Here is a 16,494-nt window from a genome sequence, read left to right as displayed (position 1 = left end):
AAAAGTAACTATTTTTAACTGAGGTATGTGTATGGAACTTGGTACTTATTCAGATCTCACTTCTTTTATAGGCGAAGCATTCCCATATTATCGAACTTGGCAGTCTTTCACATTTTGTTTTGGGTGGGATTTCATTTATTTTTGTAAGGTTGTTTATTTTATTTTTTCTTATGATGAAGTTAGTTAAAGAAATGTCTCCTTTATACTATCTTTTAGATTTTTTAATATGCACTATGTTTCTTACAAAGAAATGAACTAGATTAACTATGACTAGATTTACCAACTGACTGACATGACATGTTATCATATATTATGTTCGTGGATCAAAGTTACACATTCGTTATTTTCGAAAGTGATTCACACTTGGCCGTTTTCAGATTTTTACTTTACTTTGACTAAATACAAACCTTTGTACCATTCGAAGATATATTATATAAATATAGATAAATTTAGTTCGTTTTAGTTCCTTAGGGTATAAATTTACACCGGGTATAAAACACCTTCATTATTTTGAAACCGACTCACACTTGGCCATTTTCAGATTTTTCCCTTTACCTTGACATAAAGACCTACCTCCATGCCAAATTTCAAGTCAATACGACCATTGGAAGTGGTCTAGGTTTTTGATGAGTGAGTCAGTGAATCAGTGAATCAGTGAATCAGTGAATAAGTGAATAAGTGAATAAGTGAATAAGTGTATAGTAAAAATAGCGATTTTCTGACGTCAATATCTCAAGACCTACAATAGGTATATTAATGAAATTTTGTATTTTAGATAAGTGAGGGGGTCTCAACAGATACTAGAAATTTGATAGGCGTAAATAAAATAGATTTTGAGTTACAGGGGGGTCGAATTTGGCCCGAAATGGTTCGTGTAATATAACCCACGGCCGGTGTGTCGCCTTTTTTGCTCGAACTTGGCGGACACACTGCCGTGTGTCTAGATCTAGCCTCGTAGAACTATCAGTAAGTACACTACAAGTAACAAATGTTTGTAGTAACAAAGTCGCTTTACAAACATTACATTACCTGTTGTATCGTAACATTTAGTTTCAAAACTTCTAGTAATAATTTAATATACTTTATCAGATAATTTTCCGACTACGGCTCCATAAAACACCATTTTTACTCGCATAATCACTTAATATACAGCTTCATAAAACATTACTTTTATATCTGTCATAAATCACGAGGAATTCAGTAGACATCTTATTAATTATCAATTTATTACTTTTATATTAAAAGTTGCTTAACTTGTTTCGCGATTCTAAGCATCATAGAACTTGACTTGCCTCATTTCTAGTTACTTGTAATGTTTTTTTAATCTATTGATAGGTGAATTTTACCTGATTTTATAGGTACCTAATATATCAAACTAGCTTCCGCCCGCGACTTCGCCCTTCGCGTAAAGTTTTGGTTATATCGCGTTTCCAAGAGAATTCTTCGAAAGTCCGGGTTAAAAACTATCCTATGTTTTTCTCAAGGTCAACTCTATCTGTGTACCTGTGTTATTAAAATCAGTTCAGTGGTTTAGACGTGAAAGCGTAACAGACAAACACAGTTACTTTCGCATTTATAATATTAGTAGGGATAATGGTATTAATTGACCTTTATCTAATATCAGTAGATGACATCTGAATAAGCAAATTCTTATGATTTCACGCCCCATCATCCGATCTAAATCTGCCTACACTAACATTTATTACATTAACTTCACCCCTGCCTTTGGTATAACTGTCTTAATGAAAATTAATATTGAAATTACCCAACTTTGAGCTAACATCCTTTTAAATAGCATTAGTAATTCAGTAACATTATGGTATTGTCCAAGCCTAGCACGCTATTGTGTTAACGTGACTCCTATAAGGCTGAACACGACAAGTTATATTTTAAACTAGTACACATTGAGGTAATCGGTATCTATTTCAAGGTTTTAGTGTTACGAATAAAATCTAGACTAATATTATAGAGCTGAAGAGTTTTTTTATTTGTTTGTTTGAACGCGCTAATCTCGGGATGAACTGGTCCGATATGTAAAGTTCTTTCAGTGTTAGATAGCCCATTTATCGAGTAAGGCTACCTACTTTTTATCCGGGTTTGTGCAGAGGTTCCCACGGGATGCGGGTGATACAGTTGGCAGAAGCTAGTATTAAATAATGTTGTAGCTCTATACTATGTAGAATTTATTTCGGAGTTATTGCACACTCCGAAACATCGGGTATTAACATGGTTAATGAAAGATGATAGAACAGAAATTATGTTACCGCACTACTGCATTGGAAAATTATACACCTGTAATGATAACTGTGTTTGTGATAAATAAATAAATGTTAGGGATATCTTAGTTTCTACTGTTTGTGCAGTAAAAGAGATACTTAGTTTAAAGTGTGGTTAAATGTATAATGATTCTACCGGTTTATCTATAACATTATGTGCTACTAAGAATCGGATTTAGATGTGTTTGCTTTAAGATGGAATTGAATTGGTTATATCGTGTGTAGTGTTAGTACTAGTACAGATTACTGAATAGTTAGATATTTTAACTGTGCTATAAAATGGCAACTATTTTATTATATAGGTAAGGAGTCTTTATCTAAATCAAGATCTTTAGAGTTTCATCTATGCAATCTCATCATATTATTATTTAATAACTAGTATCAGTTCTTATAGGTTTAGAATATTATGGTATCCTGGCGGTGTATATGTGGTAAAAATATTTTAATATTATTGTCCATAGATATGAACTTTTTACAGAAATTCCTTAATAATAAAAGGCTTTTTAGTGGCTACGGAACAAAACTGAAGTTTACTTAATTAACACTATTATCTCCTCGGTCTACTTTGGACGACTTTATGACAAAGATAACCAGTTTACAACGAAGCACTGTTAATTTGAACCACTTAATAAAACTTAACATATGTATTGTGTAGGCGATATACTGTCTAAATTAATATTAATGTTATTTTAATCAGCAATACCAATAAATAACATATTAAAGTTATAAAAGCAATTTTAATAAAGTTTTTTTATAACGTTATTTTCATTTGATCGATCCGCCATTTTGAAATTCTTTTTTTAAATATTCAATTTCACATGTTACCTAATATAGAAAACTGTTTACGCTGTCGTGTAAAATTTTAATTGGATCTAAAAATATTGTTCTGTAAATAGTTGTTGCTTGCTTCTGTCGCGGCGGAGAGCGTTCCACTCGTGCGCAGGGTACAAGTTAACTTTATCGTAGAGTCATTAATCAAGTCTCACACTTAGCCTTTAATAATTATAATTAATAATTTTATCACCTATTCAGTCGGGGCATGTCCAGCCTGCCACTTGAGCTCGTATGCGTTAATAGTTACCGATTTATTCGAGATAGTAATGAAGTTATTTTTGTTGTTTTTTTTGTTTTCTTGAACTATCATTACCGTCAATGATGTTGGTTGTTAAGATTCAGATGTTTTTTTAATATAAATTGTATGCGTTTAATAATGTTATCAAAGTAGAAACCATTTTATTACAATACTCTGTTTTATAGTTTTTTATTTCAAAATAAAAATGTGTTAGGTTAAAAATGTTATGAGGTTATCTTTCAAAGTTCCCGCTACTTTTCTTGAAAACACTAAGAAACTGAATTCTCTTTTAAAAGCTCACCAAACTCAATTCATCTATAGAATCAAAATTAATTATTCGCATCAGTGAAACACACCCTTATTAGCAGGAACTGATATCAAATTACATTGACACGATGTAAACACGGCACTACATCACTGATATTTCCAATTGTCACTAGGAAGACATAAACACGTAAAAGATTTTCGATAGCAAGCAAGATTCAAATCGTCTACTGAGTACTAGGTACTCGGTTACATGTCTCAGTAATATATCTGTCGAAGTAACCAGTCTTGCTTAGATTCCTGCTTTCGAAGTTTGGTATAAGCTTTATTATTTCGTAATGAATGATTTTGTTTAAGAAGCGTATTATTTTGAACATTGTCCTTGCAAACAAAACTTCTTCTGTTGATTTTCAGTTGCTTAACCAAACTCGCAGGGCTCGTTTACCGCCGTTCATTATATTAAATTAAGATAACGCCAATAACTTGAATAGGTAATTTCTGTCTATTAAGGTACAGTCTCTGGCAATTTAAACAACATAATTATTTACTAGCATAGTGAGATACCTACAAAATTATGGATAAACGGACTCTATCAAGGAAATTCAAACACCGCTTAACATTTAAACAATTTACTTGAGCAGTTCAAATGAAATTGGAGATGAAATAATCGTAGTACTCTTGAGTGTACCAGAGAATTTCTGTCAAAGATAGTACTTAGTAAACTAAGACAGTAAGTAGGAGTAGGTAGACAGTAGTAAGGCTGGCTGTTGGCCAGTTTCTTACGGGATTTAGAATAACAGTATCAGTGTTACACAATACTCAATTATCATTGGCTTTATAGTCCTAACAGCTAAGATTTACAATAGTAGGTTTAATCTGTATGGAAACAACACATTCTAATCCACACTTTCCAATTGTTAAATTCTTTGTAATCAATTTTTGTTCATAGGTAGTCATCCTGCCTATTTGGTCTTGTTAGTGGGATATGAGATCCAAAATGCATAAAGTGTCGTTGTTTTTTTAGTTATAAGTATATAAGTTCAAGTTCGGAGTGTTCGGACTCTAAAATTTTGCATTGGTGGAGGGAAAACTAACTCAGCTCCATAGCTTACAACGAAAATCTAAGCATAGAAAGGACAATTATGAAACTAATAAATCTACGTCCACTATGCCATTTGACAACACACCTGAAAGTTCTCTCGAAACACAATACGTAGTTGCCAACGAAATAATAATCACCAATATACCAGCTTTCATCAAAGCTGATATAATCCACGCGGTAAACGCACAATGTACCTGCCAGCCATAACTTTATCTCAATGAATAGTATTAAAGTCCGGAAACAAGTACTGACCAAACTAGATATTACAAATAAGCCATTCATTTAGTTTATATCATCCAGGTATAATGTCAACAAATACCAGATTATACGTCGCATTGAGTAATACTCGAAGCTGCTGTAAAGTTGCTTTTATACCGGCGAGCTAAGCAGAGCCAAGGCGAATACGGAAAATTATGTGGTGTAACTCTTGAGCTCTTTCCAATATCTAAGCTTCTTTTTGAAATTAAATACGGAATCAGTAAGGTGTTCTCCTGAAAGGTGTCAATTTTCTTTCTGTGTGTTTTCAGTCAATGTAAAGGGCAAAATATGAACAGAATATAGGATTTTGTGAAGGATGATATTGTAAGAAGAGATATGTATGCATCTAAAATTACTGTAAATAGAAAACGCAAGGTGCATACCTACCCAAAGAGGACTAGATACAACACTGGAGGAAGATAATGCCTCGCCTTGGCCAACAGACCGAAATGGTCCTTAAAGCTTTGGTTTCCTAGGAAAGCGGTGCCGTCATATAGCGACTGTAATACAGCGGTGAAAGACATCACCAGAACGTTGTCTATGTAAACAAAATGGGGCGGTTTCCTAAAGAGCGGTAACTGACGCCGTAACTTCAAAAAGCGGTGCCGCCATTTGCATGACGGCCGTCTTGACGGTGTCAGATAGTTTGGTGAACGTTTTATTGAAAGCTGTGAAGCTTTTTTAATACGTATTTGTGTGTTTTTTTTTCGGAACAACGTCAAAAATTTGTTACAACTCTTGGAGCAGCGAGGACGACGAAATTTTAATAGATTTCGTTCGAAACCACGAAGGCAATATTTAACATAAAAAGTAAAGATTATAGAAAAGTCAACTAAAACAGAATTGGTGTTGTGACATTTGAGAAATATTAAATAAAACAGGTTAGTAAGTATGATACAACTAACAAAAAGTTCATGACGGTGTGTTAAAACGGCCGTGGAACTTTCCACATGTAATCACCGTAAAGACGACCGTCTATTTGCTTCCGTAATAAGACGGCCGCTATATGACGGCACCGCTTTCCTAGGAAACCCAAGCTTAAGACTCTGATTTCAATATTATTATAATACTTAAAGCAAGCGGCCTAAATATGCGCACTTTTATCTCGAAATTGGTTCAAGTTCGACATGTATGAGCTCTTTGAACGTTGTAAAATTAGCAGCATCTGCATCATAAGTGTTTTCTTTTTAGTTCGAAGGTTCGGTTGTTTATTCTTCGGCGCTAGTAGGTCATCAAAGGGATTGAGTTATTTCATTATCTCTGTTTATAAAGTCGTTTGAATAATCGGCTGGTTTGACTAGCATTTTGTTTATTGAATTAGCCATCGATTCCAATAAATTGCTGTACCAATAATTTGATTTCATTTTAGGTGTATACAAAATCCTTTGCATCTATTTCAGATCTCAAATTGCTTCATGTTAGTTTCTATTGTCATGTCATGTCTCGTCTATCTGTCTAGATAAAAGAATATCATGTTGTCCATCGCTATTTTTTATTACACTACAATGTCCCCATTTCTAATCAAGAACTTCAATTGCTTCATGTTTGTCTCTCGCCTAAATCCTATTAATTTTTATTTAGTGTTTGAGTTCAACAGCTACATATCCGCTACAGTTTCTTGGTAATTCATTTGGTTTTTCAACAATAGTGCTGTACTCAATAAAATTACTGATAAAAAATCTACTGGTACAGATCGCTACATCAATTCATCGCATACCATTAGTGGTACAGGAAATGTAATCAATTGCCTACTGTAAAACTACTTTTATAATAATAGACACGCATTTGTCAAGCATTGTAGTATTAGAAGTGGGATTTCAATTAACTTTATTGAGGTGAGGCAAGGCAACATTGACATATGTTTTGACGTTTCAATCATTGTTACATTTGTGTTTACTGCCGACAGATGGCACATAGTAGGTACCTCTAAATTGATTTGTGTTTAACTTTATTCCTTTTCGTGGTAAGTGGAGCTGCAAGTCCAATATATTACGTATTGACGCTTTGTACACGCTTGACAATTATTGTTTGGTTTATTGAGGTCAGCGTCTGAGTTTTTTAGTATTTAGTATTACTATGGATTTACTGTTTCTTGTCAAGCTAAGAAAAAATAATGATCAATATTCAGACCATCAGAATGATTTTCCATCTTCATACCTATTATTTTCTCTCGAGATCTTCAATATTTAAATTCTAGTTTAAGCCCACTCAAGGTAGTAGCAATAAATAAGCCGTACATTTGACACCCTCCGAGCATTTCTCTGGTAAGTTGGGAAAGAGGCCGCTCCGGTTGGTGGTGACACAGAATTCGCCGGATCGGACCGGATCGCCCACCGACCACTGCACCATTCATAAATATCGACCACGCAATTACGCAATTTAGATTAACACTTAGTAATGGTGTTCTGAATTAAAACGCGTTTAATAGAGATAAGAGATTGCGGGAATATTTCTGGATGAAGGTTAAGAAACTCTTGCGCTCAAGCCTGTGACGTTTATTGCTATGCGAATAAAATCTATAATCGTATGGCAAATGAATATCGTAGATTATTGCCACTTGATTCTGGTTTCGTTTTACCCATTACAGAAGTTATAAACAACAGATTGTATAAATTGTGCTCTTTAGCATTAGAAGCAGTTTTTATTGCGGATTGCTGACGGAGATATGTGAAGGAAAATAACGTGTAGTTATATGATACCGCGTTATATTTTTTTAGAGTTTGTTGGCAAATGAATGTGTTGTCAAATCTATCAAGGGTTTACATTTCTCATAAGAAGATTTCCTTCTTCTAGAATTTCGAATACCACATCTTACCTTCTTTTTGCAGTCATCTAAAAAGTACCTAAAGTTATAAGTATTTATGGCACTAAGTAAATATAATTTATAGAACAAATTATTGTTTTCTTGTGGTTTCTTTAAATCCGAGCCTCAAATGCAAGTCGTAAGTCGTAAGGTCGCGTTCCTTAGGACTTACCTATCTAGCTTATACACAAGTTATTTTCAGATGATTATAAAAACTACAGATATACATAAACATAACATTAAATTATACTCCAGGTGTTATATTCTAAAAGCTATTGACGCAAGTAAGCTTTTTATACTGAATTCATGACCGTATTTTTCATAATCCTAGATATTTTTGCAGTAACTGATATTTTTATTAAACACATCCATTACACAAAGTGGTTCTAATAACGGAAAGTTATTGGGGTATAAACATTTATAATATCACCTACTTATATTCAGTATTGAACACATAAGATATGAAAGTATGGTTTTGATATTAGATATGTTTTTTTTAGAAGACTACCTATGTAAAAATTTTTATGTCTTTTATTAAATTATAATGTAGAAAACTTAGATAATAAATTCTAAATATTTTAAGTTATTTTACTAACTGTACAGGATTGCATTATATTAATCGATACAGGTTTAAACTAGAGACGTTATCAACTTATTAGATTAATAATCTAAACGTCCTGCGGGTGAACATAAAACATCGAATGTACTCGTACGAGCATTTCATTAAAATAAAAAATATATATCTAAATACGAACACCAGCCTAAGGCAGGCCATGACATTGTATTTACATAAAATAATTGATATTTTGCTGTCTCTATACAAACGAGTGTTTGAACTAGTTAAACAAGATCATATCTCTTATACATTTGTGTTAAAATTACACTAGAACTTATTACGTGCATAAATATAATTTACGACCAGGGATGCCGCATAAATTCCATCATAAGTATTATAGTCATAAAATAAATCTTTAAAGACAATAAGCAAAGGCGTTGGTCGACAGATCCGTCGATTTTATAGCGATTTGTAAATCATAATTAAATCTCCGAGACTTTTATAGTCTCGAAGCTGATTGGCTCTCAGTACCAGAACATTTTGATAGCCCTATTATGTTAAGATAAGTCAATAAACGGCAATAAAACAATGCTTAATAAGGATTTATTGCCGAAGATACGCTTAAAGCTGTTCGGCGCAGATGTTCAGTACTTACATTATCAGAATGTAGAACAGGGCTTGTGACGTCATGGCGGCACTGTATCAGTTCACACACGATCACCGTAACCAAATATCACTTATTGAAAGCGAGTTTATAGTGAAATGGTACCACTGAGTCACGCCACAGATTTACCATTAGATTGAAAAATTCCACTTGATTGAAATCCGTTAAAACTGTACTGAGATGTGTTCTGAAGACAATAGGATCATTTTCCGTGTTCATGTGACGCCGGCCATCTCGCAAACAATTCCACGGCGCCCAAAGACCTGCGAAGAGAGAAAATGAGTAAATTATTCATAAAATGACACTGAATGCAAAAATAACGTAAATATTAAATGTTTGCTGTCACCGAGTACTGGGACGGCGCCAGTGGACAGATATTAAACATTATTAGCACCAAATATGGAAAACGTTTGCGTCTGTCTGTGATAAAGTTGACTGATAATATCCGGCTTCTATCTACTGCCCTTAAAACATAAGCTTTTTACACCTACAGGGACAAGGTGAGTGTCAAACAACTATTCCTAAGCCCAAGGCCTAACCTGTAGTACTACATCAAATAAAGCATTAACACTGTCTATCCAGACACTACTCGCGACTAGATTATTTAATACCACGTACTTCTGGATATAAAAATAGCTTAAAAAATCAACACCCAACGATATATCACAGTGTGACGTAAAACCAATAACTCGTGTATATAAATCTTATTTTTAACTGAAGGGCAGCTATCAATACAACATCGTTTCAACACACCAAATATCTCAACTAAGAAAAGTCAAGTGATAATCGTTCAATTGTTTCTTTTCTATAACATTTATCATAATTAATCCCGTCGCCATAAAGGGCGGCTAATATATCTTGATTCTTAATGATATCGCAGCTTAAAAGATGATAAATGATTTGCCGCATACCAGCCCATAGTAGTGGCTTAGAACTATGTTCTATGCCGACAGTGCCAACTATAAATGGACCGTTATATAATTTTGACAACTTTTCAAGTGGCCGTGACTTAATTTAGAGGCTCTAACATCCTCATTTAATTTTACCCTTAAAGGAAAACCAATAAATTAAACGCCACTTCGGAAATCGAAGGCCGTAGTAATTCTAAAATTAAAATAGAAGAACTCTATTTGTAGGATGTAACTATAGGAGGTATGGGATTAAAAGAAATAATATACTAATTTGATATTGAAATATTTATTCTATACTTTAAATGGTACTTGGAAGCAATACGTCCGTCTAACAAGATCCCGTGACGCAGTGTGTGTAGAGTTAAATAAACAGTAGATTGTTCAGATAGAACAAAGAACAATGTTATCGAAAGTTAGGGGTATTAGTTTTTGCTTTATATAATCCAACACGCCCCCTCAAAAATTAATCCCTAACTTTTAGTCATTCGTTAGTTTACTATACAGTATCTAGTCTACAATTCAACATTACAAAGTGAATACCAACTTATAAATACGACGTAACATATTATACTTCCAAGTAAGGTCTGGGACAACTGTACAATAATGGTCCAACATTTGCTGCACAGGATCAGGGAAAACCCAGAAAAACCTGATCAGACCATTTCATAATGAAATTGTACTTAAATTAAAACTTATTCTATACCCAATCCTTTTCTCAGTCTTATAAAAGACACGACTGGTAAAGGTTTTGTCAACAAGTCTGCCAACTGGTTACCTGTGGAAATATAATTTAATTTTATTACATTTTTCTCAACTTGTTCTCTAGAGAAATGATATTTTATATCTATGTGTTTGGACCTTTTATGACTTGTTGGATTATTAGCTATGCTAATACATCCGTTATTATCTTCATATAAAATAATGGGCTTATTAATTTTTAAGTTTATGCTTTCTGCCAGAGACTTAAGCCATAATGCTTCTTTAACAGCTTCATATAAAGCCATATATTCGATTCAGTAGACGAGACCGCTACTGATGTTTGTCTCTTTGTACACCATGTAATTGTATTTTGATCAAATAATTTAAACACATATCCAGTAGTGCTTTTCCTATCATTACAATCGTGGCCACCCCAATCTGAGTCGACATATCCACTTAGGATGTTATTGTAATTATTTCTTGTATATGTTAACTTCAAATCAATTGTGCCTTTGATATATCTTAAAACTCGCTTTAAGCATAACCACAATTCTTTATTGTTCTTATTTGTGTACCGACTTAAAATATTTACGCATGTACTTAAGTCCGGACGCGTACAAAGCATAATGTACATTAAACAACCGATCAGGTGACGGCATGGTGCGTCACACTTCTTATCAGCGTTAAGAGCTTCATAGTTTAATTTAAGCTCCATCGGTGTGTTTATAGGATTGCAATCACTCATATTAAATTTATTCAAAACGGTTTTAATGTAAGCACTTTGGTCTAAAGTAATTTTATCATGGTGTCTCTCTATTTTAATGCCCAAAAATAATTTGATATCGTGTAAGTCGGTCATTTCGAATTTAGTCATTAAATATGCTTTGAAATTATTCATTGTTTGCAAATCTGCACATGCTATAACTAAATCATCGACGTACAAGATTACGTAAATATTTTTAGAAATGTCTCCTTTACCTTTCATATATATACACCTATCTACTGGGGAGTTCTGAAAACCTATTTCTTTGAGACATTGTTCAAATGTTTCGTACCAACATCTAGCTGATTGTTTTAAGCCATAAAGAGCTTTGTTTAATTTGCATACGTAATTATCTTTACATTTTACACCTTCAGGAACTTTCATGTAGATTTCTTCCTTTAGTGTACCATTTAGAAATGCTGTTTTACATCCATATGATGAATCAGTAAATTATATTGATTTGCGTAGCTAATTAAGAATCTAAAGCTTGCTATTCTAGCAACTGGTGCAAATGTTTCATTATAATCACTAAGATATTCTTGACTGAAACCTCTAGCGACAAGACGTGCCTTATATCTTGAAGGTTGACCTGAAACGTCATTTTTAATAGTGAATATCCATTTACAGTCTACAATATTTTTATTTAATGGTTTTGGTACTAATGTCCATGTATTATTTTTCTTAAGAGAATTGAGTTCTTCTCTGACTGCTTTTTCCCACTGATTCCTATCGTTCAGAGATTTAATTTCATTTAATGATTTTGGTATATTACTTGTGATGGATAACGCACTATAGACATCATAGTCATTTTCATTATATGATTTACGCGAACATGTTTTCAGTCTTTCACTTCTTCGTAAATTTAAAATTCATCAGGTTTATCCTGATTTTTGTGTTTCAAACTACTCTCAGATTCATTTTCAGGTTCATTCGGTATTTCATGACTACCGATTTTTCGAATTTTACTTGTACTGCATTCATCAGATTGAGAGCTATCTGATTTAGGGCCAGAACTATGAGACTTATAAGACACTGATTTTGTTACGGAGTCATTATCAGTTTCGTCTTGGGAATATGTATTATTACTCCGTTCAGGTCGTAATGAAGGCCTAGATTCGATAAAATTAGTCTCATCAATTACAACGTCCCTTACAGTTTCATATTTTTCGAATTCTGTATTCCAAACTTTATAACCATTGGGTTCATAACCTACCAGTATTCCTTTCCACGACCTATTGTCAAATTTGTTTTACTGGTTTTATTATGAACATATACAGTTGAACCGAAAACTCTGAGATTTTTAACGCTTGGTTTCCTATCATGCCACATCTCGTATGGTGTCTTTGATTGACTTAAAGCTTTCGTAGGCGTAATATTTATTAAATAAACTGCAGTTAAAACTGCATTTCCCCAAAACGTTTTGATGCTTTAGTGCCATTTAACATAGCACGAGCTTTTTCTGTTATTGTGCGAACCATACGTTCTGCAACACCATTTAACTGTGGGGTCCTAGGAACTGTTAAATGATAGCTTATGCCTCTTTCTCTACAGTAGTTTTTCATTTCGGTGGATAAGTATTCACCACCGTTATCACTATAAAGATTTACTACTTTGAAATTGAATTTAGCCTCACTTTTAGCGACATAGTCTTTAAAAGCTGTAAACACTTCTGATTTGTAAGTTAACATATACACCACACAATAATGTGTGTATTCATCAACAAATAAAACAAAATAATTTCTGTTATCTATTGTTGGAGGTGTTATAGGACCACAAACATCTGAATGCACAATAAACAGAGGGCGTTTAATGTAACTTTTGTCTTTAACTTTATTAAAAGGCAGGCGAGTCTGCTTCCCATTTATGCATGCTTCACACAACTTATCATTTGGAGTTACGGTATTTATTTCATCTAAGTCATCAATCATATTATGACATTTTAACTGCAGGAATTTAGTTTTACTTATATGTCCTAGGCGTTGATGCCATAATTCATATTTATTTTCATTAACATAACATGCTTGGGAAGCGGATTCCCTTTATTACTGGTATTTTAAACTCTAGAACTATAAGATTATTCAATGTCTTACCTTTCATGATGATTTTACCTTCCTTTGTAATTTGTGTGCCTTTGTCATCAAATATTATGGTGAATCCTGCTTGCTGCATCTTTGATACCGATATTAAATTATATGGTACTTCGGCACAGAACAATACATTTGTAAGTATTCCTTGCACTCCTGTTTGACTGATAAGATTTATGTTTCCCCTTTTAGTTGCTGAAATAAATGTATTGTTTTTAGCTACTGAAATTTTTAAAGGAGGATTTAAACATTCAAACGATGTGAAGAGATCATCTCTATTTGTGATGTGATCAGACGCTCCTGAATCTAATAGGAATTTAATTGTCGAGTGGTCTTTTTCATAATGGTATGCGCTTGTCATGAACGCAAATCCTGAAAAAGAAGAATTCGAGGTCGTTCCCTCTTGCAGGGCAATAGTTTGGACTTGTCTTGTCCTTTCTGGGGCATTGTTTTGTATATTTGTCTGTCTTTTGAAATAGAAACAATCCTGTTTCTTGTGTCCTTTGCGTCCACAGTAATGACATTTCACAAATTTTTGTTTGTTTGTTTTCTTGAATGTTGTATTCTTCAAATAGTTTTGTTTTGTGCGATTGTATCTGTTTTATTATATTTTTCTTCAACATGGAGTATCTTTAAACTGGTATCACGACTCTCGTTTTTTAATTTTACTTCGTGATCTAATAGTCTAGTTTTTACAAAACCGAGAGTGATATTTTCTTCAGATAGTGTCTCAATTGCAGTGATAACGCCATCATATGTATTCGGGAGAGTAAGTAATAAATGAGCTACTTTGTCCGTTTCCTCTAATTTAGCTCCAGCAGCTGATAATTCTGTCAGCAGATCGTCAAATGTTGAGAAGTGTTTGATCAAGGGTATATCGGCTTTTAATTTTAATCCCAATAATTGTTTTCTCAGCGCTAATTGAGTTGCTACACTTTTCCTTTCATAGATCGCGTCAAAATGTTTAAAAACTGCTTGAGCAGTCCCATTTTCATTAATATAATTAAGATATGAGTCCGCCAAATATTCGACTATAATACTTTTGGCTGCCTTATTATTCTTTTCCCACTCAGCGGATCGCGTTCCAGGAATTTCTTCGTCAATAACACTGAGCAAGTTTAACTCTGAAAGCAGTGTACGAATTCTAAATTTCCATACACTGTACTTTTCTCCATTAAAAGGCTTAATGTTTCTTTTCACTTTTTCCATTGTCACAACTTTATTTTTATTTACAACTATGCACTTTACTGTCACTACGCACTACTGAATGTTCTCACTACTAAATGTCCTTTTTCGCACTGGGCCCATAACCTATAGGAGGTATGGGATTAAAAGAAATAATATACTAATTTGATATTGAAATATTTATTCTATACTTTAAATGGTACTTGGAAGCAATACGTCCGTCTAACAAGATCCCGTGACGCAGTGTGTGTAGAGTTAAATAAACAGTAGATTGTTCAGATAGAACAAAGAACAATGTTATCGAAAGTTAGGGGTATTAGTTTTTGCTTTATATAATCCAACAGTAACAGGAAAATTAAATGGACCAGGAACCACTCAACTAGTCATTTAAATTTAAGGAGGCATAAAAAATAAATCAGTTGTTACACAGTTCAAAAATCCCATCGTTATTGTATGTAGGCAATGACAAAAAGTCCTCTAAAGAATAGGTAGTCAGTGAAAATTAAAATACAAGGTATCAAAGACATACCTATCAATGATTCACCAGATTGTTATGGGACGTGATCTTATAACAGTTCAAGTAGCAGTTACAAAAAAATAAACCTATAATTAACCAACTTTTTTACCTATTTCATCGATTTTTTCACTACAGTGAGTTTATCGAGTATCCGTTTCAGATAAATCGATGTTGGAGGTGCGATGATTGACATAAAAAAATAAACGATATTCGACACATTCCTACCTAAATTTTTTACCGACCGATTGTATAAAAATGATCGAAGTTTGGCTGTGACCAAATCGATTGAACCTATTAAAATTGTTCCGCAATAATTCACCTACTTTATACAATAAGTCAAAGATTTACATAATACCATTTATTATGGCGATTCTTATGTTGACCAATGGGTATATTTAGACAATTTACATGAGTTATTTTACATAAATGATGCTATAACAATAAACTATAATATTATGAGGCAACGTATTATTAATCATGATGTATCATGACATTGTTCATTTGGTTTTCCTTTCTTGGTAATGGAAAGCTACTTTCTTCTTTTCTCAGCTGTTATTTTGAAAAAGAGGTTTGTATCTACATGTTCCTTATTTTACATGTCGTCTCACAGACGGAATTCCGTGAAAACTTAAAAATGAAATAGTATGTTTGTTCAAGCGTGAAGTGAGTTCTAATGTGATTTCAATCACTTTGAATAGTTAGTAACAAGTAATAGTGTGCGTGGTCAGTTACCTGTGGAGTGTTAATATAGTTGAACCTTAGTATTCCCGGATTTATATTCATGAAAAGCTATTATGTGCAGTCGTAGGTAAGAAGAATACATAATTCAAATGACAGGTCCGCCTGATATCTGATTCAAAAGCAAATTTTTAACAAGTTCATTCCTAAACTTCCCAACAGATAAAAAGAAGTATTCCCAAATCGGAGTTTTCCAAAAAATATTACTGAGTGCTTATTAGAAAATAACATTATTCGATACAACTAAGTAACAAACTTAGATCACATTAAAATATCTAATAATAAAATTATTCAAAACACTTCCGACCAAAAATAGCTGAGCAAAATTCACATGATCAGTTTAATATCTGATGTTCATTTTTGGCGGATACCCGATGCCGTCGCCTGACATCTTCCAGACGATGTGACCTGACAGGTGAGACTCGCCAACTAATAGCAATGTGAACAGTCTATTCTTGGAGAACTAATGCGTGGCCGAACTTGCTGACAAAGTATCGTTTGAGTGTTAAAGGATGAAGCGAATAATTAAGTTGCAAACATGTTGCAGATCCTGTCAAATAATTTTGGTCCTCTGAAGTCAGTTTTTGATGCCTCTTACATGT

The 16,494-nt window shown here is 33.4% G+C and overlaps 1 protein-coding gene and 1 long non-coding RNA gene across 2 annotated transcripts in view; both read right to left on the bottom strand.

Moving 5' to 3' along the window:
- The window catches only part of LOC135117867 (uncharacterized), a 63,040-nt gene that overhangs the window by 35,739 nt on the left and 10,807 nt on the right, over positions 1-16,494 (bottom strand). The window contains exon 2 of the mRNA XM_064038262.1: positions 8,987-9,258. Coding sequence (XP_063894332.1) covers positions 8,987-9,021 — 35 coding nt within the window. The 5' untranslated portion in view covers positions 9,022-9,258. The remainder of the gene's footprint in view (positions 1-8,986; positions 9,259-16,494) is intronic.
- On the bottom strand, positions 10,177-14,980 carry LOC135117836 (uncharacterized). Its single transcript, XR_010277202.1, has 2 exons — positions 13,459-14,980; positions 10,177-10,681 (listed from the first exon to the last, which is right to left on the bottom strand). It is a non-coding gene; the product is annotated as an uncharacterized LOC135117836 (long non-coding RNA).

Source organism: Helicoverpa armigera, chromosome 15 (genome assembly GCF_030705265.1).
Source record: "Helicoverpa armigera isolate CAAS_96S chromosome 15, ASM3070526v1, whole genome shotgun sequence".
Classification (NCBI taxonomy): domain Eukaryota; kingdom Metazoa; phylum Arthropoda; class Insecta; order Lepidoptera; family Noctuidae; genus Helicoverpa; species Helicoverpa armigera.
Note: the sequence above shows the minus strand (reverse complement) of the source record. Positions and strands in the feature narration are given on the sequence as shown.